This window comes from Molothrus aeneus, unplaced genomic scaffold (genome assembly GCF_037042795.1).
Source record: "Molothrus aeneus isolate 106 unplaced genomic scaffold, BPBGC_Maene_1.0 scaffold_43, whole genome shotgun sequence".
In the NCBI taxonomy this organism is placed as follows: Eukaryota; Metazoa; Chordata; class Aves; order Passeriformes; family Icteridae; genus Molothrus; species Molothrus aeneus.
Genome location: NW_027099100.1, coordinates 807830 through 830657, shown reverse-complemented (window position 1 = coordinate 830657; position 22828 = coordinate 807830). Strand labels below are relative to the sequence as shown.

The window sequence follows — 22828 nt, the reverse complement described above, 5'->3', positions numbered from 1 at the left end:
GCCTTTGTCCCTCTCCATCTGCCTTAGAGCCCCCTTTAGCTACTGGAAACCCACAATAACACCTCCCAGGAGTTTTCTCATCCTGGAAATCCAATTCTCCCTTCCACAGAGGCAAAGAGGAACAGGGAGCGCCGGGTCCCTGGGGTGTGTCTGTAACATCCCACTGTGCCAGGGCCAGCACGGTGCCCCCTTGGCTGCTGCACGGGGACACGGTTTGGGACAAGGGCAGGGCCAGCACGGTGTCCCCATGGCTGCTGCACGGGGACATGGTTTGGGACAAGGACAGGGCCAGCACGGTGTCCCCATGGCTGCTACACCATCCCTGAAGCTCTGGTGCCACCCCAGTGACCCTGGCACCATCCCTGCAGCCGTGGTGCCACCCCAGTGACCCTGGCACCATCCCTGCAGCCGTGGTGCCACCCCAGTGACCCTGGCACCATCCCTGAAGCTCTGGTGCCACCCCAGTGACCCTGGCACCATCCCTGCAGCCCTGGCACCATCCCTGCATCTCTGGCACTATCACAGTGACCCTGGCACCATCCTAGTGACCCTGCCACCATCCCTGCAGCCCTGGCACCATCCCTGCAGCCGTGGTGCCACCCCAGTGACCCTGGCACCATCCCTGCAGCTCTGCCACCACCACAGTGACCCTGGCACCACCACAGTGACCCTGGTACCATCCCTGCAGCCCTGGCACCATCCTAGTGACCCTGGTACCATCCCTGCAGCCCTGGCACCATCACAGTGATCCTGGTACCATCCCTGCAGCCCTGGCACCACCACAGTGATCCTGGTACCATCTCTGCAGCCCTAGTGCCACCCCAGTGACCCTGACACCATCCCTGCAGCTCTGCCACCATCCCAATGACCCTGGCACCACCACAGTGACCCTGGCACCATCCCTGCAGCCCTGGCACCATCCCTGCATCTCTGGCACTACCACAGTGACCCTGGCACCATCCCTGCAGCCCTGGCACCATCCTAGTGACCCTGGTACCTTCCCTGCAGCCCTGGCACCACCACAGCGACCCTGGCACCATCTCTGCAGCCTTGGTGCCACCCCACTGACCCTGGCACCATCCCTGCAGCCCTGGCACCATCCCTGCATCTCTGGCACTACCACAGTGACCCTGGCACCATCCCTGCAGCCCTGGCACCATCCCTGCAGCCCTGGCACCACCCCAGCCCCCCCAGATTCTCTCCCTCCCGCACCATGCCGCAGGCCAGGTGTCCTGAGCACCAGGAAAAGCCTGGCCCTTCCCTTTTTCCCAGGAACCACGAGTCAGGCACAGGACACCTGATAGTGCCTTTCCCACAGAGATCAGAGTTGCGCAATCTCTCCCAGCCGGAATAAAGAGCATTTTTTGTCCGTGCCCGTGTCTGCCCGTGCCCGTCCCCTGGGCGCGGGGACGGGCTGGCTCCAAGTGGCTTTTGAAAGGGAACTTTGTTGTTTTTGTTATTCTTTCCTGCGGAGGCGCCGGTGCGGGCGGGGAGAGGCGGAGCAGGGGCGGCGGCCGGCGGTACCCGCAGAGCAGGTGACAGCAGCGCCCTGGCTCTCGGGAGTTTGCCGTTTATCGCAGCCCCCAGGTTTGTGAACAGTCTCTGTTTCGGCCCGCGCGTTCGAAGAATGAGCCGGAGTTCTTCAGTTCTCGGTCTCAGAGTTGTTTATTGTGTCTTTTCTATAAAAATTTTTCTCCTGTCCAGCCGCGGTCCACTCAGCAGGACAGTCAGAGGCACTCTGCCTGCCCTGGGGCAGCGTTATCTCTTTATACCACAAACTGTGTATAACATGTTTACAATGGCTTCCCAATACCTCTCTCCTATGTTAGACAGAGAGCTTCTACTCTAGAGCAATCCCAAAGTGCCAACATCACAGCAGGAGATGGAGGTAGAGAAGAAGAAGAGGAAAGGCTGGACACGCCCAAGTCCCTCCATCTTGTCCCCAAAACCCCTATTCCAAAAACGCCAAAATCTACTTTTTCACCCAGTGATAATTTTATTATTACACTACTTAAACTTTTGTGGCTTTCAGGTCTTCATACAAAGCTGGAAATTTGCTCCACGGGTCATAATCAAACCCACAGGTGTTCTGGGCTGTGTGCCAGGGTCTCTGAGCCCTCTGGCAGGGGTCCGGGCAACTCTGGACAACCCAGAGGGATGCACTGAGCTCCAACACCTGGTACCTGCCCAGCAGGTGACAGAAACACCACCGGTACCTGCTGAGCAGGTGACAGAAACACTGCAGGTACCTGCCCAGCAGGTGACAGAAACATCGCCGGTACCTGCTGAGCAGGTGACAGAAACACCGCAGGTACCTGCTGAGCAGGTGACAGAAACACCACCGGTACCTGCTGAGCAGGTGACAGAAACACTGCAGGTACCTGCCCAGCAGGTGACAGAAACACCACCAGGTACCTGCTGAGCAGGTGACAGAAACACCGCCGGTACCTGCCCAGCAGGTGACAGAAACATTGCAGGTACCTGCTGAGTAGGTGACAGAAACACCGCCAGTACCTGCTGAGCAGGTGACAGAAACACCGCGGGTACCTGCCCAGCAGGTGACAGAAACACCGCCGGTACCTGCCCAGCAGGTGACAGAAACACCGCGGGTACCTGGTGAGCAGGTGACAGAAACACCGCCGGTACCTGCCCAGCAGGTGACAGAAACACCGCTGGTATCTGGTGAGTAGGTGACAGAAACACCACCAGTTCCTGCCCAGCTGGTGACAGCAGTGCCCCGGTACCTGCCCAGCAGTGCCCCTGTACCTGCCCGGCAGGTGACAGAACACCACCGGTACCTGCCCGGCAGGTGACAGAAACACCACTGGTACCTGCCCGGCAGGTGACAGCAGCGCCCCGGTACCTGCCCAGCAGGTGACACAGGTGACAGCAGCGCCCCGGTACCCGCTGGGCAGGTGACACAGGTGACAGCAGCGCCCCGGTACCTGCTGGGCAGGTGACACAGGTGACAGCAGCGCCCCGCTACCTGCTGGGCAGGTGACAGCAGCGCCGCCCAGGGTCCGGCCCTGCCGAGGGTCAAACCCTGCCGAGGGCCTTTCCCCGGGGTCCAGGCCTCCATTATCTGCTTCTCCTTCTTTCCTTTTGTTCTTTCTTGCTTTCTTTCTTCCTCGCTTTCTATTTCTCTTCATTGCTTTCTTTCTCTTTCTTTCTTTCTCTTTCTTTCTTTCTTTCTTTCTTTCTTTCTTTCTTTCTTTCTTTCTTTCTTTCTTTCTTTCTTTCTTTCTTTCTTTCTTTCTTTCTTTCTTTCTTTCTTTCTTTCTTTCTTTCTTTTTCATTTTCTTTCTCGCATTCTTTCTTTTTAATTTTCTTTATTTCTATCTTGCTTTCTCGCTTTCTTGTTTTCTCGCTTTCTCTCTCCTTTATTTTTTCTGGCTTTCTTTCTTTCTTTCTGTCTTTTTTTCTCTACTCTTTCTTTCTCATTTTCTGTTTTTTTCTTTCTTTCTTTAATTCTTTCTCTTTTTCTCTTTTTTCTCTCCCTTTTCTTTCTTTCTCTTTCTTTCTTTCTTTCTTTCTTTCTTTCTTTCTTTCTTTCTTTCTTTCTTTCTTTCTTTCTTTCTTTCTTTCTTTCTTTCTTTCTTTCTTTCTTTCTTTCTTTCTTTCTTTTCTTTCTTTTCTTTCTTTCTTTCTTTCTTTTTTCTCTTTATATATTTTCTTAACCAATATGGACTTCTATATTTTTATGGACGACAATGAAGACGGTCACATCCTTCCTTTGCACTTGAATTAAATTTTATTTTGTTCTAAGGAATTAAAACAATCACATTGTTTTAAAAACACCCTGCTCCCGTGCATGGGGGTCGTTCAGTGTCCTGGTACAGCCCGAGGGAGCATTAACCAGAACCGTGCCGTGCCCTACCTGTGCTCAGGTGTTTCCAGGGGCAGGGGCTGCCATCCCCGGGGCAGGCAGGGCTCTGTGCATCCCCCTCCTCAGGAAAACTCCTCAGCAGCCACGGGGGCTCGGGGACCTGCGCTCAGTGATGCCTTGTGAGGGCTGGCCTGGAACAGAGACCAGGCAGAGCTGAAAAATAAAGCGGGGATTTATTAAGAGGCCTCAATGGATCCACCTTGGGCAGCACAACCTGAAATGGCCACAAAAAATGGACAACAGCTCACGGGGTCTCGCATTTTTATAAGTTTTGGTCCATTTGCATATTGGAGTTAATTGTCCAATTACAGCTTTAGACCATGAAATTCCATCATTCTTGGTTTTCTCTCTCCAGCCCATGTTGTTTGTGCTCTTGGGGCTGAGATTTGGATCCAAAATGGCCACAAAAAATGGACAACAGCTCATGGGGTCTCACATTTTTATAACTTCTGGTCAATTAGCACATTTGAGCTAATTGTCTAATTACAGCTTTAGGTTATGCAGTCCCATCCTTCTTGTTTTTCTCTCTCCAGCCCACGTTGTTTGTGCTCTTGGGGCTGAGATTTGGATCATTTGTCCTTGGTGCCCAGCTGGAGCAGGAATTGTTTTGTCTCCCTGCTCTGTGCACAGAGCTCAGCATGCCCTGAGATGAAGCCCAGACCCACACACTGAAGCAGCACAGAACCTGAAAAATAGAAAAGCCAAAACCTGAGGCACCCCCAGCACCAGCGGGAAAGGAGCTGGGAGCAGCGTCAGCACCTGAGCTCTGCCCCGGGAAGTTTCCCAAATCAATCACTGCAGGAAAGCCCTCCCCAAACGCCCCAGTGCTGAAACATCCCTGGCAGAGGCATCTCCCAGCCTCTGATGTGGCCCTGAGGTGCTCCAGCCACGAGTCCCACACCTCCGGGCAGGTGAGGCCGCAGGGCTGGCCCTGCCCGGGCCCAGGTGTGTCTGTGCCAGGCTCCCGGGAAGCTGCAGGTGAGCCAGGGAGCCCGGGGGCACCCCGGGGGTGAAAAATGCGTATTTTATCATTGGCTTGTGGCAAATATTCCAATGAATGTTATGTGTGTTGTGTTAGGGAGTTGTGCTGTGTTCATTTCCGTTAGTAGTGTGTTAAACGTAGTTTGAGGTTATAACACAATGTTAAAATAGAAACTGTGCTGTGTAAGATACCTTTTTAAAAGAGAGGACTTGCAGTGATATGGCAGCCACAGGACACCTGAATCTTTTAGAGAAAGGGAATTTATTGCTCCATTATCAGAAGAAAGGAACTTCTTCCTGCCTCGAAGGCGCTGTCAGGATTCAGAGGAAGCAGCTGACACTGCCCAGCCAGAATCCTGTGTTTGAATGGAATTTATGCATCATGGATGAGGTGCATGAATATGCAACAGGCTGTTGCTTTTAAGGGTTAACCCTCTGTTAACGTGGGTCCTTTTTCGGGCTTATTTTGCCCAGAAAGAGGTACCTGGACCATCCATCACCCTTTGTTTTTATTGCCTCATATTGTCCTAAATCCTAATTATCCAAATTATCATTACTCTAATTATATTACTATTTTTATAACCATTTTATTACTATCAAACTTTTAAAATTCTAAAAACAAGTGATCGGCATTTTTCGCACCAGGGGTCTGTGCCCCTCTCTGTGGGCTCTACCAGAAATATCCCAATATCCCCAAACCCCCAAATATATTCCCAATATCCCAATATAATCCAAAAGTGTGAAATGGATTATAGAGAGTAGTGTAGCTGTGTCACTTGGTGAGAAATTGAGGGTTTGGGATTTTTCCTAGCTCAGAGTAAAAATTTGCTCAGTTGGCAAATATTTCACCTAGAACTCAGTTGTGTCAAGTTTGATAAATGAAAATCTAACAATTTAAATTGTGTTTAGCAGAAAAACCCAAATAAGTTCTTTTGTGAAAATGCTCCAGCTCCTTCTGAGTGAAACATTTAAAATTTTGCTTAGAATCACGCTCATTCTTAACATTTTCCTGAAGATCTAACAATTTAAATTGTATTTAGCAGAAAAATCCAAGTAAATTGTTTTATGAAAATGAGCACAAAAAGCTATATCCCTTCCATTTACATTTCTTCTTTTGATTGCAAAAATATGTGGTGGGAATAGTTTTTCCTAGCTCAGAGTAAGAATTTGCTCAGTTGGCAAATATTTCACCTAGAACTCAGTTGCGTCAAATTTGATAAATGAAGATCTAACAATTTCAATTTTGTTTAGCAGAAAAGCTCAAATAAGTCCTTTCATGAAAATGCTCCAGCTCCTTCTGAGTGAAACATTTAAAATTTTGCTCAGAAACACGCTCATTCTTAACATTTTCCTGAAGATCTAACAATTTAAATTGTATTTAGCAGAAAAACCCAAATAAGGAAAATGCCTCAGCTCCTTCTGAGTCAAACATTTAAAATTTGGCTCAGAAACATTTTCCTGAGGAAATTTCCTGAGCTGGGATCAGATCTCAGCCCGGGAAGGGCTCCAGAGCAGGGAGCGGAGCCTCAGGAGTGGATCCCAGAGCCACCTCCCCCAGCACAGCACAGGGTACCTGGGCCAGGTGCGCTCCCTGTAGGGTCCCAGAGCCACCTCCCCACAGCACAGGACCGGGTACCTGGGCCAGGTGCGCCCCCCACAGGACCGGGTACGTGGGGCAGGTGCGCTCCCTGCAGGGTCCCAGAGCCACTTCCCCCAGCACAGCACAGGGTACCTGGGTCAGGTGTGCTCCCTGCAGGGTCCCAGAGCCACTTCCCCCAGGACAGGACCGGGTACCTGGGCCAGGTGCGCTCCCTGCAGGACCCTGGAGCAGCACAGGGCACCTGGGCCGGGTGCGCCCCCCGAAGGATCCTGGAGCAGCACCGGGTACCTGGGCCAGGTGCGCTCCCTGCAGGATCCTGGAGTCACCTCCCCCAGGACAGGACCGGGTACCTGGGCCAGGTGCGCCCCCCACAGGATCCCGGAGCCGCCTCCCCACAGGACCGGGTACCTGGGCCAGGTGCGCTCCCCGCAGCCGAGCCCCGGTGAGTCAGAGGGAGAAGCTCTCCGGGAGCCGATCAGCCGGTCTGGGCAGCGCCCACGCCGGCAGGAATGCGCTCCCGGAGCAGGACAGACGGACAGGCAGGGCCGGGGCACGCAGCCCCTCCTGCCCCCGGAACAGGCACCGAGCCACGCGGGACACGGGCACACCTGAGTGAGGGTAGCTTTCCGTGTGTCACCTGTGTCACCTGTGTCACCTGTGTCCCCCGGGCCAGGCACTGAGCCATGCGGGATACGGGCACACCTGAGTGAGGGCAACTTTCCGTGTGTCACCTGTGTCACCTGTGTCACCTGTGTCACCCGGGCCAGGCACCGAGCCACGCGGGACACGGGCACACCTGGGTGTGAGCAGCTTTCTGTGTGTCACCTGTGTCACCTGTGTCACCTGTGTCACCTGTGTCCCCCGGGCCAGGCACTGAGCCATGCGGGATACGGGCACACCTGAGTGAGGGCAACTTTCCGTGTGTCACCTGTGTCACCTGTGTCACCTGTGTCACCCGGGCCAGGCACCGAGCCACGCGGGACACGGGCACACCTGGGTGTGAGCAGCTTTCTGTGTGTCACCTGTGTCACCTGTGTCACCTGTGTCCCCCGGGCCAGGCACTGAGCCATGCGGGATACGGGCACACCTGAGTGAGGGCAACTTTCCGTGTGTCACCTGTGTCACCTGTGTCACCTGTGTCACCCGGGCCAGGCACCGAGCCACGCGGGACACGGGCACACCTGGGTGTGAGCAGCTTTCTGTGTGTCACCTGTGTCACCTGTGTCACCTGTGTCACCTGTGTCACCCGGGCCAGGCACTGAGCCACACGGGATACGGGCACACCTGGGTGTGAGCAGCTTTCCTGTGTCACCTGTGTCACCTGTGTCACCCGGGCCAGGCACCAAGCCATGCGGGATACGGGCACACCTGGGTGTGAGCAGCTTTCCTGTGTCACCTGTGTCACCTGGGTCACCTGTGTCACCTGTGTCACCTGTGTCCCCCCGACAGGCACCGAGCCACGAGGGACACGGGCACACCTGAATGAGGGAGGCTTTCCATGTGTCACCTGTGTCACGTGTGTCCCCTGGGCCAGGCACTGAGCCACGCAGGACACGGGCACACCTGGGTGTGAGCAGCTTTCCTGTGTCACCTGTGTCCCCTGTGTCCCCCTGGCAGGCACCGAGCCACACAGGACATGGGCACACATGAGTGACCGTAGCTTTCTGTGTGTCACCTGTGTCACCTGTGTCCCCCGGGCCAGGCACTGAGCCACAGGGGACATGGGCACACCTGAGTGTGAGCAGCTTTCCGTGTGTCACCTGTGTCACCTGTGTCACCTGTGTCACCTGTGTCCCCCGGGGTGGGCACTGAGCCATGCGGGATACGGGCACACCTGGATGTGAGCAGCTTTCCGTGTGTCACCTGTGTCACCTGTGTCACCTGTGTCACCTGGGTCCCCCTGGCAGGCACCGAGCCACACAGGACATGGGCACACCTGGGTGTGAGCAGCTTTCCGTGTGTCACCTGTGTCACCTGTGTCACCTGTGTCACCCGGGCCAGGCATGGAGCCACACGGGACATGGGCACACCTGGGTGTGAGCAGCTTTCCTGTGTCACCTGTGTCCCCATGCACAGGGAGCCACCCTCGCCTCGCACATGCATTGTCCTGCGTTGTCCTGTGTGCCCGGGCTCACAGGAGAGTCACAGGAGAGTCACAGCAGGGACCTGACCAGGGTCACACACAGGGTCACACACAGGGTCACACACAGGGTCACACAGTGACACACAGGGACCTACACAGGGTCACAGCAGGGACCTGGACGGAGGGTCACAGCAGAGCCACAGTCACACACAGGGTCACAAACACACACAGGTCACACAGTGACACACAAGGTCACAAACACACACAAGGTCACAAACACACACAGGTCACAAACACACACAGGGTTACACAGTGACACACAAGGTCACAAACACACACAGGGTCACACAGTCACACACAGGGTCACAAACACACACAGGTCACAAACACACACAGGTCACAAACACACACAGGTCACACAGTGACACACAAGGTCACAAACACACACAGGTCACAAACACACACAGGGTCACACAGTGACACACAAGGTCACAAACACACACAGGTCACACAGTGACACACAGGGTCACACAGTCACACACAGGGTCACAAACACATACAGGGTCACAAACACACACAGGTCACACAGTGACACACAAGGTCACAAACACACACAGGGTCACACAGTGACACACAGGGTCACACAGTCACACACAGGGTCACACAGTGACACACAAGGTCACAAACACACACAGGATCACAAACACACACAGGGTCACACAGTGACACACAGGGTCACACAGTCACACACAGGGTCACAAACACACACAGGGTCACAAACACACACAGGTCACACAGTGACACACAAGGTCACAAACACACACGGGTCACACAGTGACACACAGGGTCACAAACACATACAGGGTCACAAACACACACAGGGTCACACAGTGACACACAGGGTCACACAGTCACACACAGGGTCACAAACACACACAGGTCACACAGTGACACGCAGGGTCACAAACACACACAGGGTCACAAACACACACGGGTCACACAGTGACACACAAGGTCACAAACACACACAGGATCACAAACACACACAGGGTCACACAGTGACACACAGGGTCACACAGTGACACACAGGTCACAAACACACACAGGGTCACAAACACACACAGGTCACACAGTGACACACAAGGTCACAAACACACACAGGTCACACAGTGACACACAGGGTCACAAACACACACAGGGTCACACAGTGACACACAGGGTCACAAACACACGCAGGTCACACAGGACCTTGTTCCAGGCACAGGGAATCAAAGGAGCCCACAGGGGCAGCCACACCCCCTGAGGCACAGACACCTGTGAAGGTTGACAGGAGCAAAGACACTGTCATGAATGTCCCTATGCACACCTATGGCCACCACTGTCCCCTCTGTCACCCAGCCATGGCCAGCACTGTCCCTGCTCCGTCAGGCACAGCCAGCACTGTCCCCTCTGTCACCCAGCCATGGCCATCACTTTCCCCTCTGTCACCGAGCCATGGCCACCACTGTCCCTGCTCCGTCAGGCACAGCCAGCACTGTCCCTGCTCTGTCACCGAGCCATGGCCAGCACTGTCCCTGCTCTGTCAGGCACAGCCAGCACTGTCCCTGCTCTGTCACCTAGCCATGGCCAGTGCTGTCCCTGCTCTGTCACCCAGGCACAGCCACCACTGTCCCCTCTGTCACCCAGCCATGGCCAGCACTGTCCCTGCTCCGTCAGGCACAGCCAGCACTGTCCCCTCTGTCACCCAGGTGTGGCCAGCACTTTCCCCTCTGTCACCGAGCCATGGCCAGCACTGTCCCTGCTCTGTCAGGCACAGCCAGCACTGTCCCCTCTGTCACCCAGGTGTGGCCAGCACTTTCCCCTCTGTCACCGAGCCATGGCCAGCACTGTCCCTGCTCTGTCACCCAGCCATGGCCAGCACTGTCCCCTCTGTCGCCCAGGCAGTGTCTGTGGGAATCCCTAAAATCAGAGGGTTTTGGGGAAGCTGCACAAGGCAGCCTCAGGGACAGCACAGCTGTGATCAGAGGTGAGCGGTCACCGTGAGATTGGTCAGCAGATGGAACTGGCAGTGGGATCAGTCCTGTATTGGACTGGAACATTTGGGCCAAAGAACTTCCCAGAGCAGTGTCTGAACCCCAAGAATTAGAAATCCTGGGTCCTTCAACAATAGAGTTTTGCTGTACATTCACAGCTAATGATTGGCGAGGTGATCCTCCAAAGTACAACGTTACTCCCCATTATTTTGCATACAGAAATGCAAGTTTTCGGTGTAATCACTCAAACAGTCGGGATGTGCTTCCCGAGGCTGACCATGACAATTGTCCGAAGGACATTGGTTCATTTGTGGAGATGGGGCTTGGCAGGGCATCCCACCACGCCCTGAAGGAAGGTGGCCCGTGTGGCCTTGGAACGCTCACTGGGACAGCAGCTACTGCTAAAGCAGGCATGGAGAAGCTGAGGGGGGCTCCGTGGCCAGTCCAGGCCCGTGTTCCAGCCCAGGGCAGCGCCACCCGGGGCAGGGCAGGGCCTCCCTGCCGTCCCCATGGGCGGAGGAGGGCAGGATTTAAATCGGGCACCTGCGCCTCTGCTCACCTGGCTGGGAGCCGGCGGGAGGAGGAGGAGGAGGAGAAGGAGGAGGAGGAGGAGGAGGAGGAGGAAGAGGAGGAAGATCGGAGCCTGCCGGCCATCCAGCCGCTCTGGAGACACGGCCAGGAGGTAGGACAGAGCCCACCTGGGCGTCACCGAGGGGACCTGCCCGGGGAGCGGGGACCTCGCCCCGATCCCAAACTCCCGCTCGGCAGGAGCTGCTGAAACTCCCGGGATCGGTGAGCAGGAGATCTCCCGGCAGAACCTGGCCCTTTTTGGGAAGGGACAAAGCGACCGAGTGGCAGCGGGGCTGGCTGGAGCTGCTGCTCTGCGTGACGCGTTTTGTGTCGCCGGTGCTTCAGCGGAGCTGGGATGCGGGAGGGAAACAAAGGGAGCGGTGGGACCGAGCCGGGGCTGCGGCTGGAGAGGTGGGAATCGCTGGATCCAGGGCTGGAGCAGTGGGAATCACGGGATGCAGGGCTGGAGCAGTGGGAATCACTGGATCCAGGGCTGGAGCAGTGGGAATCACGGGATGCAGGGGCTGGAGTGGTGGGAATTGCTGGGATCCAGGGCTGGAGCAGTGGGAATCGCTGGGATCCAGGATCCAGAGCAATGGGAATCACTGGATCCAGGGCTGGAGCACTGGGAATTCAGGACGAGGACCCCAGCAAGGAGCCAGTGCTGGGCTGTACTGGGGGCACTGGTGTGATTTCCCTCCCAGTGTCAGTGCTGTACTGGGGGCACTGGTGTGGTTTCTGTCCCCGGTGCTGTACTGGGGGCACTGGTGTGATTTCCCTCCCAGTGTCAGTGCTGTACTGGGGGCACTGGTGTGATTTCCCTCCCAGTGTCAGTGCTGTACTGGGGGCACTGGTGTGATTTCCCTCCCAGTGTCAGTGCTGTACTGGGGGCACTGGTGTGATTTCCCTCCCAGTGTCGGTGCTGTACTGGGGGCACTGGTGTGATTTCCCTCCCAGTGTCGGTGCTGTACTGGGGGCACTGGTGTGGTTTCTGTCCCCGGTGCTGTACTGGGGGCACTGGTGTGATTTCCCTCCCCGGTATGGGCTGTACTGGGAGCACTGGTGCGGTTTCTGTCCCTGGTGCTGTACTGGGGGCACTGGTGTGGTTTCTGTCCCCGGTGCTGTACTGGGGGCACTGGTGTGATTTCCCTCCCGGACCCCGGGCAGGGCTGGGGACCCCCTTTTTACGGGGCCACCCCAGCTGGCTCCGGCTATGAAACCGCTCCCACCGGAGCCTCCTGGCCGAGCCAGCCCCGGGAGCTGCGTGTGCAGCCCAGCCCCGGCCCCGCAGGCCGATTAGAGAGCTGCTAATGAGAGCTGCTAATGACAGGCTGCGGTTGGGAAACGGGCTGGCGGTGCAGGGTGTTCACACGACAGCCCTGGCCTACACAGGTGTCCCGGCTCCAGGGGGAATCACTGGATCCAGGGTTGGAGCAGTGGGAATCACTGGATCCAGGGCTGGAGGAGTGGGAATCGCTGGATCTAGGGCTGGAGCACTGGGAATCACTGGATCCAGGGGATGGAGCAGTGGGAATCACTGGATCCATGGGGCTGGAGCAGTGGGAATCACTGGATCCAGGGCTGGAGCAGTGGGAATCACTGGATCCAGGGCTGGAGCACTGGGAATCAATGGATCCAGGGGATGGAACAGTGGGAATCACTGGATCCAGGGATGGAGCAGTGGGAATCACTGGATCCAGGGCTGGAGCAGTGGGAATCACTGGATCCAGGGCTGGAGCACTGGGAATCAATGGATCCAGGGGATGGAACAGTGGGAATCACTGGATCCAGGGGATGGAGCAGTGGGAATCACTGGATCCAGGGGATGGAGCAGTGAGAATCACTGGATCCAGGGCTGGAGCAGTGGGAATCACTGGATCCATGGGGCTGGAGCACTGGGAATCACTGGATCCAGGGCTGGAGCACTGGGAATCAATGGATCCAGGGCTGGAGCACTGGGAATCACTGGATCCAGGGGATGGAGCAGTGGGAATCACGGCATCGCTGCCACCGCGCTCTAGTGGCCACTGCCACCCCGGCAGGTGGCACGGCCAGCCCGTCACCTCCCCTGCACCCCCGGAGCCGGGCAGGGAGGGACAGGAGTGGGACAGAGCCACGGGCAGGGAGGGACAGGAGTGGGACAGAGCCACGGGCAGGGAGGGACAGGAGTGGGACAGAGCCACGGGCAGGGTCCCCGCAGAGCAGGGGCCGGGCTGGGGCTGTGAATCTCAGCCCCACCACGGGGCCTCCGCCCCAGCACCCATCCGGGACTGCGCTGGATCAAAGCAGTGACTCAGAGGCTTCCCCGGTGCTCTGTAAACAGGCCGGGACTGGAGCTGTGCCCCTGATAACGAGTCAGACGTGTCGTTAGTGTCAGTCAGAGGAGTTCACGGGACATGGGTGTTCCCCGGGTGATCCTCTGGGTTTCGATTCTGCTGCTTTTACGAGACTGTGGCCTCATCGCTGCTGCACGGTGCTGCAGACGCTGAAAGGTTGTTTTGCAGGGGACCAGGTGACAACGTGAGACATCCTGGGAGTGGGTGGCATCCCTGCCTGTGGCAGGGGCTGGAACCAGATGGGATTTAAGGTCTGTTCCCACCCAGATTAACCTGGGATTCCATAATGCGTCTGCGATTGCTCAAATTAAGTTACATTAAATAACACACAGAGCCCGGTTCTGCAGGACAGGAGGGTGACAGGATGGGGTTTGGGGTCTCTGCCTGCCCAGTGGCCTTGGAAAAAGCAGACACCCAGAGAACCCAGAGAACCCAGAGAACCCAGAGAACCCAGAGCCAGGGGAAAGCTCTCCCTCAGCTCCCACTGCTGCCCCTGGCTCTGAACAGCCACTCATCCATCCCTGAAATTATTCCTGTGCCCTGCGGAGTGCCAGGGCGCTGTGGGATCACACAGGAGCATCCACACACACAGCCGGGCTGTCCCCGGGGTGTCCCACCAGGGTCATGGCCAGCCTGTGACCGGCACGGGGCCAGCCAGGGCAGGAAATGACCGGGAGCACCAGCCAGCAGCTCTCTGGGGCTGTGCCATCAGCTCAGGAGGCCACTGCTGCCTCTTGGCGTGCCCTGAGCTCGGGAAGAGACCCCCAGTGAAACCTGGCTGTCCCTGGCAGCCCCGGGGAGCAGGGAGGGAGCCATGCCCGGAACAGAGGCTAGACTGGGTTAAATAGAGCAGGTATTTATTAAAGGGCCTTCAAAGGACACGCCTTGGGCCGTGCAAGAGCCCAGCCGTGGCTACACCCCAGGTGGATGACGGGTCATGGCTTTTCACACTTTTATAAGTTTGGGTTCGTTTGCATATTGGGGCTAATTGTCCAATTACAGCTCCAATTACAGGTTGTGCAGCCACATCCTCCCAGGTTGTTCTCAATTCACTTTTGTTTGCACTTTTTGGGCTTGAGGCTGCGGTGATGTCCTTGGTTCTGGGGCTGGAAAAGGATTGTTCTGTGTGGCTGAGCTGCGAGGAGACCTTGCTGACATTTTGTGTGGAGTTCAGAGTTACTAATGCAGAGTCTGGAAAATAGGAAAGCTAAAACTCAGCTCAAGGAAAATAGGAGAGTTAAAACTCAACTCAAGGAAAATAGGAAAGCTAAAACTCAATTCAAGGAAAATATGAGAGTTAAAACTCATCTCAAGGAAAACATGAGAGTTAAAACTCAACTCAAGGAAAATAGGAAAGCTAAAACAACTCAAGGAAAATATGAGAGTTAAAACAACTCAAGGAAAATAGGAGAGTTAAAACTCAGCTCAAGGAAAATAGGAGAGCTAAAACTCAACTCAAGGAAAATTAGAAAGCTAAAACTCAACTCAAGGAAAACAGGAGAGTTAAAACTCAACTCAAGGAAAATATGAAAGTTAAAACTCAAGGAAAATAGGAGAGTTAAAACTCAGCTCAAGGAAAATAGGAGAGTTGAAACTCAGCTCAAGGAAAATAGGAGAGTTAAAACTCAACTCAAGGAAAATAGGAGAGTTAAAACTCAGCTCAAGGAAAATAGGAGAGTTGAAACTCAGCTCAAGGAAAATAGGAGAGTTGAAACTCAGCTCAAGGAAAATAGGAGAGTTAAAACTCATCTCAAGGAAAACATGAGAGTTAAAACTCAACTCAAGGAAAATAGGAAAGCTAAAACAACTCAAGGAAAATAGGAGAGTTAAAACTCAGCTCAAGGAAAATATGAGAGTTAAAACTCAACTCAAGGAAAATAGGAAAGCTAAAACAACTCAAGGAAAATAGGAGAGTTAAAACTCAAGGAAAATAGGAGAGTTAAAACTCAACTCAAGGAAAATATGAAAGTTAAAACTCAACTCAAGGAAAACATGAGAGTTAAAACTCAACTCAAGGAAAATAGGAAAGCTAAAACTCAAGGAAAATAGGAGAGTTAAAACTCAGCTCAAGGAAAATAGGAGAGTTGAAACTCAGCTCAAGGAAAATAGGAAAGTTAAAACTCAGCTCAAGGAAAATAGGAGAGTTAAAACTCAACTCAAGGAAAATAGGAAAGTTAAAACTCAGCTCAAGGAAAATAGGAGAGCTAAAACTCAATTCAAGGAAAACATGGGAGTTAAAACTCAACTCAAGGAAAATAGGAAAGCTAAAACAACTCAAGGAAAATAGGAGAGTTAAAACTCAAGGAAAATAGGAGAGTTAAAACTCAACTCAAGGAAAATAAGAGAGTTAAAACTCAACTCAAGGAAAATAGGAGAGTTAAAACTCAACTCAAGGAATAAAACTCAACTCAAGGAAAACATGAGAGTCAAAACTCAAGGCAAGGTCCTGAATCGTGCTGGCACCAGCCCAAAAGCAAGTGGTGGTCGTGTCCCCCAGGAAGAGGAGAGGAGAGGGGCTGAGGGCGCAGGTCTGGGGCTCTGAGGGAGCAGGGGGGTCCCTGGGGGGCTGCAGGGTGTCCCTGCTGCTGCGGGGTGATTCTCTGTGTGCCGTGTGTCTGTCACCAACGCCGTGTGTCTGTCACCAACCCCTGCCCTGCCCTCAGAGCTCTCTGCCCACCCCAGCCGCACCCTGGACTGCTCTGAGGGAGCAGCAAAGGCTCAGATGTCCCTCCCTGCTTCTCCCTGTGGTCACCTCCAGGGAGAGGCTTCCCCCACCCTGAGCCCCTCCAAAAATTGCTCTGGTCCCAGCTGTGCTCCCGTGTTCCAGTTTGGGGAGGGGGCGACGTGAATTTGGGGGTCCCAGAAAAGCCAGAGGGACACCCAAAGCCCCCTCTGGTCTTCCTGGGGACCCCAAAATCTCCCCCAAGCCCTTCCCCACCTGTGGGGACGCCCTCCCAATAAACCCTGCTGGTCCCCAACATTGCCAGGGGTTCAAATTTGGGGAAGGGGACACAGGAAATTTGGGGATCCCCAGCCAAGTCAGAGGGACCCTCTCACTCCCCAAGGATCCCTCTGGTCCTCCTGGGGACCCCAAAATCTCCCCCAGGCCCTTTCCCAACTGCGGGGACCTCCCCCCAAGAAATGCTACTGGTCCCCAACATGGTCAGGGGTTCAAATTTGGGGAGGGGGACACGGGAAATTTGGGGATCCCCAGCCAAGTCAGAGGGACCCTCACATTCCCTCTGCCCTCCTCTCGGCTGCGGGGACCCCACTGTGAAAACCACGCAGGGGTTTGTGTCTTACCAGGGGCTCTGTCTGTTCCTCGTGATTTATTAAAAATTATGGATATTGATCCGGTACCGATATCTAACAGTGCAGGACAAAAACTCTCTGGCAGTTTAGAGTTAGAAAGTGTGAGTTTACTGTGGGATAGCTCCCAAATACACACTGCAATTTACAGGTGATTACAGAACCCTTTTATCCATACAAGCATTGAATACCCAAAATACACATACATATTCATAACTTTGGTACATCCCATTCCACTCTTCACGTGGTAATTAGTTCAAAGGCTAAAGTAATTTGTTCATTAAGCATGCGTGGTTTGTCCCTTGAAATGTGTCAGTGGTCTCGTTCATGGGGAGGGGCCCCAAAATGAGGAAGTAAATGAAGTCTTCCTCGTTCTGACCTCTCTGCCTTTTCAATGCAAATATGACAAATAAACCCATTGGTAGAACTCCCATTCCCCATCTTTCAGGACAGAGGAGGCCACAATTGTCTGATGTTCCTAAAAGCCATTTATCAGTCTCTGTATTCTTCATTATTAACCCAGCTAACCAAACATTGTGTTGACAAGCAATCAATTATTAGTTAATTACCTGCTCTTAACTTCACCGGCCTACCCATTTATTTCAATTAACTCCAATAAAACTTACCTCTAAAATCTCACCTCCTCTGAAATCTCTGAATTCCTTAAAGTTTATGTCTCACTCCCTCCTCAGACCCTCCCAGCACCCCGCAGGAGCAGGATTGAGAGGAAGATGAGGAACATGAGTGGACGCTCCCAGAACAGCGAGCAGAGCAGCCCAGGGAGCGCTCACCTGTGCCCAGGTGAGCGCAGAGAGACAGGCGGGGACGGCAGCAGCTTCATCGCCGGAGTCTTCCTCCAGGCCAAGGGGAAGAAGCTGAGCATCCACGAGGCCATGGTGAGAGGGCTGCTGAGCCCGGGCACGGCGCTGGTGCTGCTGGAGGCCCAGGCGGCCTCGGGGCTGCTCACGGACCCCGGCAGCGCCGCGCGGCTCTCGGTGGCGGAGGCGCTGGCTCAGGGGCTCGTGGGCCACGACTTCTACGAGAAGCTGCTGTCGGCCGAGGGAGCCGTGACGGGGTACACGGAGCCCTACACGGGCCGCAGGATCTCCCTGTTCCAGGCCATGCAGAAAGGGCTGATCGTCAGGGACCACGGCATCCGCCTGCTGCAGGCCCAGATCGCCACCGGCGGCATCATCGACCCCGTGCACAGCCACCGCCTGCCCGTGGAGGTGGCCTACAAGCGTGGCTACTTCGACCAGGAGATGAGCCAGATCCTGTCCGACCCCGAGAATCAAACCAGGACTTGCTTCGACCCCAACACGCACGAGAACCTGACCTACCTGCAGCTGCTGCGCCGCTGCGTGCCCGACCCGGACACGGGGCTGCTGATGCTGCAGCTGATGGACAAGGGCTCCGCGCTCTACCAGCTGAGCGAGGATGCCCGCAGAGCCTTGCAGGCCGCCCGCACCACGCTGGCTGTGGGGCTCTTCCAGGGCCAGAGCGTCACCGTCTGGGAGCTCCTCTTCTCCCGCTACGTCCCTGAGCACCAGAGAGAGGAGCTGCTGAGGAGATACAAGGCAGGGGCAGTGAGCATTGCAGAGATGATCGACATCCTCACCGCCACCGTCACAGCGGCAGAAAGGGACAATGGGGCTCTGGGCTCATCCACAGCCAAGCCCAACAGCGAGGCGAGGGCGTCACCTCCAGCTCAGGACACGCAGGAGCAGGAGCAGCAGCTGAGGAAGTCCCTCAAGTCCATGACGGTCCGTGTCACTGCTGGGGAGTTCCGGGGGCAGAACGTTTCCGTGCTGGACCTGCTCTTCTCCAGATATGTCCCTCAGGGGAGGCGGCAGGAGCTGCTGGAGCTGTACAGGGCAGGGATACTGAGCACGGAGCAGGTGGGCGCCGTGGTCACCACCATGGTGAACCGGGCGGAGGCCGCAAACGCCGCGCGGGTGGCGAAGGCCAGGGGCACACACAGGGCAGAGGCAGCGGCACGGGAGGATGGAGAGGATTGTTCAGAACACCTGGATGAGGCCCTGAGGTCCACCACCGTCAGTGTGCCTGCTGGAGAGCTGCAGGGACAGCAGGTGTCTCTGTGGGACCTGATCTTCTCCGATTACATCCCCGAGGAGAAGAGGGAGGAGCTGCTGGAGCTGTACCACGAAAGGTTATTAACTCTGGAGCACATGACAACTGTTGTCAGCACTCTGATTAGGAAAAAAGAATCTGCAGGCAGGAAATTGCACATTACAGTCAAGAGTTCCAGCAGGGATCCTGTGACAGCAGCAGGAGAGGAAGGTGATGACAAACCCCGCAAAGAGGAGCCCTGGAAAACAACCCTGAAAACCACAATGGTCCACGTGGAGGCTGCGGAGTTCCGGGGCCGCGAGGTCTCGCTGTGGGACCTGCTGCACTCCCGCTACATCCCCGAGGAGAACAGGAGGGAGCTGCTGGAGCTCTACGAGGCAGGAGAGCTGAGCCTGGAGCAGGTGAGGACCGTTGTCACCACCATTGTCACCAGGATGGCAGCAGCAGAGAGAGCAGAGCCCGTGAGTGGTCCCAGGGCAGAGGCGGTGGCCACAGAGGCTGAACCCACACCCCTGGATGGGGATAGAACATGGGAGGAGACCCTGAAGGCCACCAGAGCTGAGGTGTCAGTGGGGGAGTTCCAGGGTGGACAGACCTCCCTGTGGGACCTGCTCTTCTCCCACCACATCCCCGAGGAGAAGCGTCAGGAGCTGCTGGAGCTGTACCGTGGGGGGACCCTGCCCTTGGAGCAGTTAATCCTTGTTGTCACCACTCTCATCAAGAAAAAGGAATCTGCAGGCAGGAAATTCCAAATTTCAGTCAAGAGTTCCAACAAGGACCCCGAGACAGCAGCAGGAGAGGAAAGTGACCGCCATCCCAAGGAGGAACCCTGGAAAACAACCCTGAAAACCACAATGGTCCACGTGGAGGCTGCGGAGTTCCGGGGCCGCGAGGTCTCGCTGTGGGACCTGCTGCACTCCCGCTACATCCCCGAGGAGAACAGGAGGGAGCTGCTGGAGCTCTACGAGGCAGGAGAGCTGAGCCTGGAGCAGGTGAGGACCGTTGTCACCACCATTGTCACCAGGATGGCAGCAGCAGAGAGAGCAGAGCCCGTGAGTGGTCCCAGGGCAGAGGCGGTAGCTGCAGAGGCTGAACCCACACCCCTGGATGGGGATAGAACCTGGGAGGAGACCCTGAAGGCCACCAGAGCTGAGGTGTCAGTGGGAGAGTTCCAAGGCAGGCAGGTGTCCCTGTGGGACCTGCTCTTCTCTGACCACATCCCCGAGGAGAAGCGTCAGGAGCTGCTGGAGCTGTACCGTGGGGGGACCCTGCCCATCCAGGAGCTGCTCAGCACCACCAGCAGCCTGGCCAGCGACAGCCTGGAGCAGCACCTCAGGGCCCTCCCCGCTCACACCATGGACCTGCTGCGCTCCGAGGGCTCCTACATCACCTGTGACCCGTCCCAGCAGCGCCGGGTGTCCGTGTGGGAGCTGCTCTCGTCCAAGCAGGTCTCTGAGTACAAGCGGGAGGCGTGCCTGGACACCTACCCCTCGGGAGGGCTGACGGTGAACAGGATCACCATCACCACCACCGTCACCACCGGGCCCCGGCTGGAGCAGAGCCGGCCCCGGCACCACTGACCGAGATCCCAGCACAGCAGAGTCCTGGGCACCCGTGGGCCCTTTGCTCCTCATGTCCCTCCATGTGTCCCACCACTGACCAAGATCCCAGCACAGCAGGGTCCTGGGCACCCGTGGGCCCTTTGCTCCTCAGTGTGTCCGTGTGTCCCACCACTGACCGAGATCCCAGCACAGCAGAGTCCTGGGACCCGTGGGCCCTTGCTCCTCATGTCCCTCCATGTGTCCCACCACTGACCAAGATCCCAGCACAGCAGGGTCCTGGGCACCCGTGGGCCCTTTGCTCCTCATGTCCCTCCATGTGTCCCACCACTGACCAAGATCCCAGCACAGCAGGGTCCTGGGCACCCGTGGGCCTTTGCTCCTCGTATCCCTCTGTGTGTCCCACCACTGACCGAGATCCCAGCACAGCAGAGTCTTGGGCACCCATGGGACTTTGCTCCTCAGTGTGTCCGTGTGTTCCACCACTGGCCGAGATATCCCAGCACAGCAGGGTCCTGGGCACCCATGGGACTTTGCTCCTCAGTGTGTCCGTGTGTCCCACCACTGACCGAGATCCTGGCACAGCAGAGTCTGGGGCACCCATGGGCCTTTGCTCCTCATGTCCCTCCATGTGTCCCACCACTGACCAAGATCCCAGCACAGCAGAGTCTTGGGCACCCGTGGGCCTTTGCTCCTTGGGTCCCTCCATGTGTCCCACCACTGACGGGGATCCCAGCACAGCAGGGTCCTGGGCACCCGTGGGCCTTTGCTCCTCGTATCCCTCCATGTGTCCCACCACTGACCAAGATCCCAGCACAGCAGAGTCTTGGGCACCCGTGGGCCTTTGCTCCTCAGTGTGTCCGTGTGTCCCACCACTGGCCGAGATATCCCAGCACAGCAGAGTCCTGGGCACCCGTGGACCTTTGCTCCTTGGGTCCCTCCACGTGTCCCTGTGGTGACAAACCCGTGTGTGGGGCGGGCTGAGGCTCGGATAAATTCCTGCTGTCTCACCTGGCTGTGCTGATGTGGGATGTGGGGCTCAGATAAACTCCTGCTGTCTCACCTGGCTGTGCTGATGTGGGATGTGGGGCTCAGATAAACTCCTGCTGTCTCACCTGGCTGTGCTGATGTGGGATGTGGGGCTCAGATAAACTCCTGCTGTCTCACCTGGCTGTGCTGATGTGGGATGTGGGGCTCAGATAAACTCCTGCTGTCTCACCCCTGGCTGTGCTGAGATTTCTTTTTGCCCGGCAGAGCTTTCCCAGAAGGGCTTGGGGGGTGTCCGAGAGCCTTGGGACTGTGACCCCCATGTCACTGCCCCGGGGGTGGCACTGCAGCCCCTGTGTCACCGCTCTGAGGGTGACACAGACAGTGGCACTGCGTGCCCCATGTGGCTGCTCTGAGGGCGGCACAGATGGTGACACTGCAGTCCCTCTGTTGCTCCCCCAAGGGTGGCACAGATGGTGGCACTGCCGCCCCCATGTCACTGCCCTGAGGGTGGCACTGCAGCCCCCGTGTCACTGCCCTGAGGGTGGCACTGTGGTCCCCATGTCACTGCCCCGAGGGCGGCACTGCAGCCCCCGTGTTGGTGACACAGACGGTGGCACTGCAGCCCCCATGTCACTGCTCCGAGGGTGGCACTGTGGTCTCCATGTCACTGCCCTGAGGGTGGCACTGCAACCCCTGTGCCACTGCCCCGAGGGTGGCACAGACGGTGACACTGCAGCTCCTGTGTCACTGCTTGAGGGTGGCACAGATGGTGGCACTGCAGCCCCCGTATCACTGCCCCGAGGGTGGCACAGAAGGTGACATTGCAGCTCACGCGTCACTTCCCCGAGAGTGGCATTGCAGCTCACGTGTTGCCGCTCCGAGGGTGGCACTGCAGCCCCTGTGTCACTGTTCTGAGGGTGGCACTGCAGCCCCTGTGTCATTGCTCCAAGGGTGACACTGCAGCCCCTGTGTCACTGCTCCAAGGGTGACACTGTGGTCCTCATGTCACTGCCCTGAGGGTGGCACTGCAGCCCCCGTGTCACTGCTCCAAGGGTGACACTGCAGCCCCCGTGTCACTGCTCCAAGGGTGACACTGTGGTCCTCATGTCACTGCCCTGAGGGTGGCACTGCAGCCCCCGTGTCACCGCTCCGAGGGTGGCACTGCAGCCCCCGTGTCACCGCTCCTGGCACGGACCGGGCACCGCCGGCACCAGGACGCGCCGGGGGCTGCGGGATGGGGACGGGGGACCCGCAGCCAGGGCGGGGAGGGCTCTGCAGGGACCCGGTGCCACTGCAGCCTGCCCGGGGCTGGCACGGCTCCGGATGGTTCCAGGGACCCGGTGCCACTGCAGCCTGCCCGGGGCTGGCACAGCTCCCGATGGTTCCAGGG

General features: G+C 56.5%; 1 protein-coding gene across 1 annotated transcript in view; it reads left to right on the top strand.

The window, feature by feature from the left end:
- Positions 1-20469, top strand: part of EPPK1 (epiplakin 1) — a 34821-nt gene extending 14352 nt beyond the window's left edge. The window contains exons 2-3 of the mRNA XM_066571307.1: positions 11050-11265; positions 17491-20469. Of these exons, the coding sequence (XP_066427404.1) occupies positions 11050-11265; positions 17491-20469 (3195 nt within the window). The remainder of the gene's footprint in view (positions 1-11049; positions 11266-17490) is intronic.
- The last annotated feature ends 2359 nt before the right edge of the window (positions 20470-22828 follow it).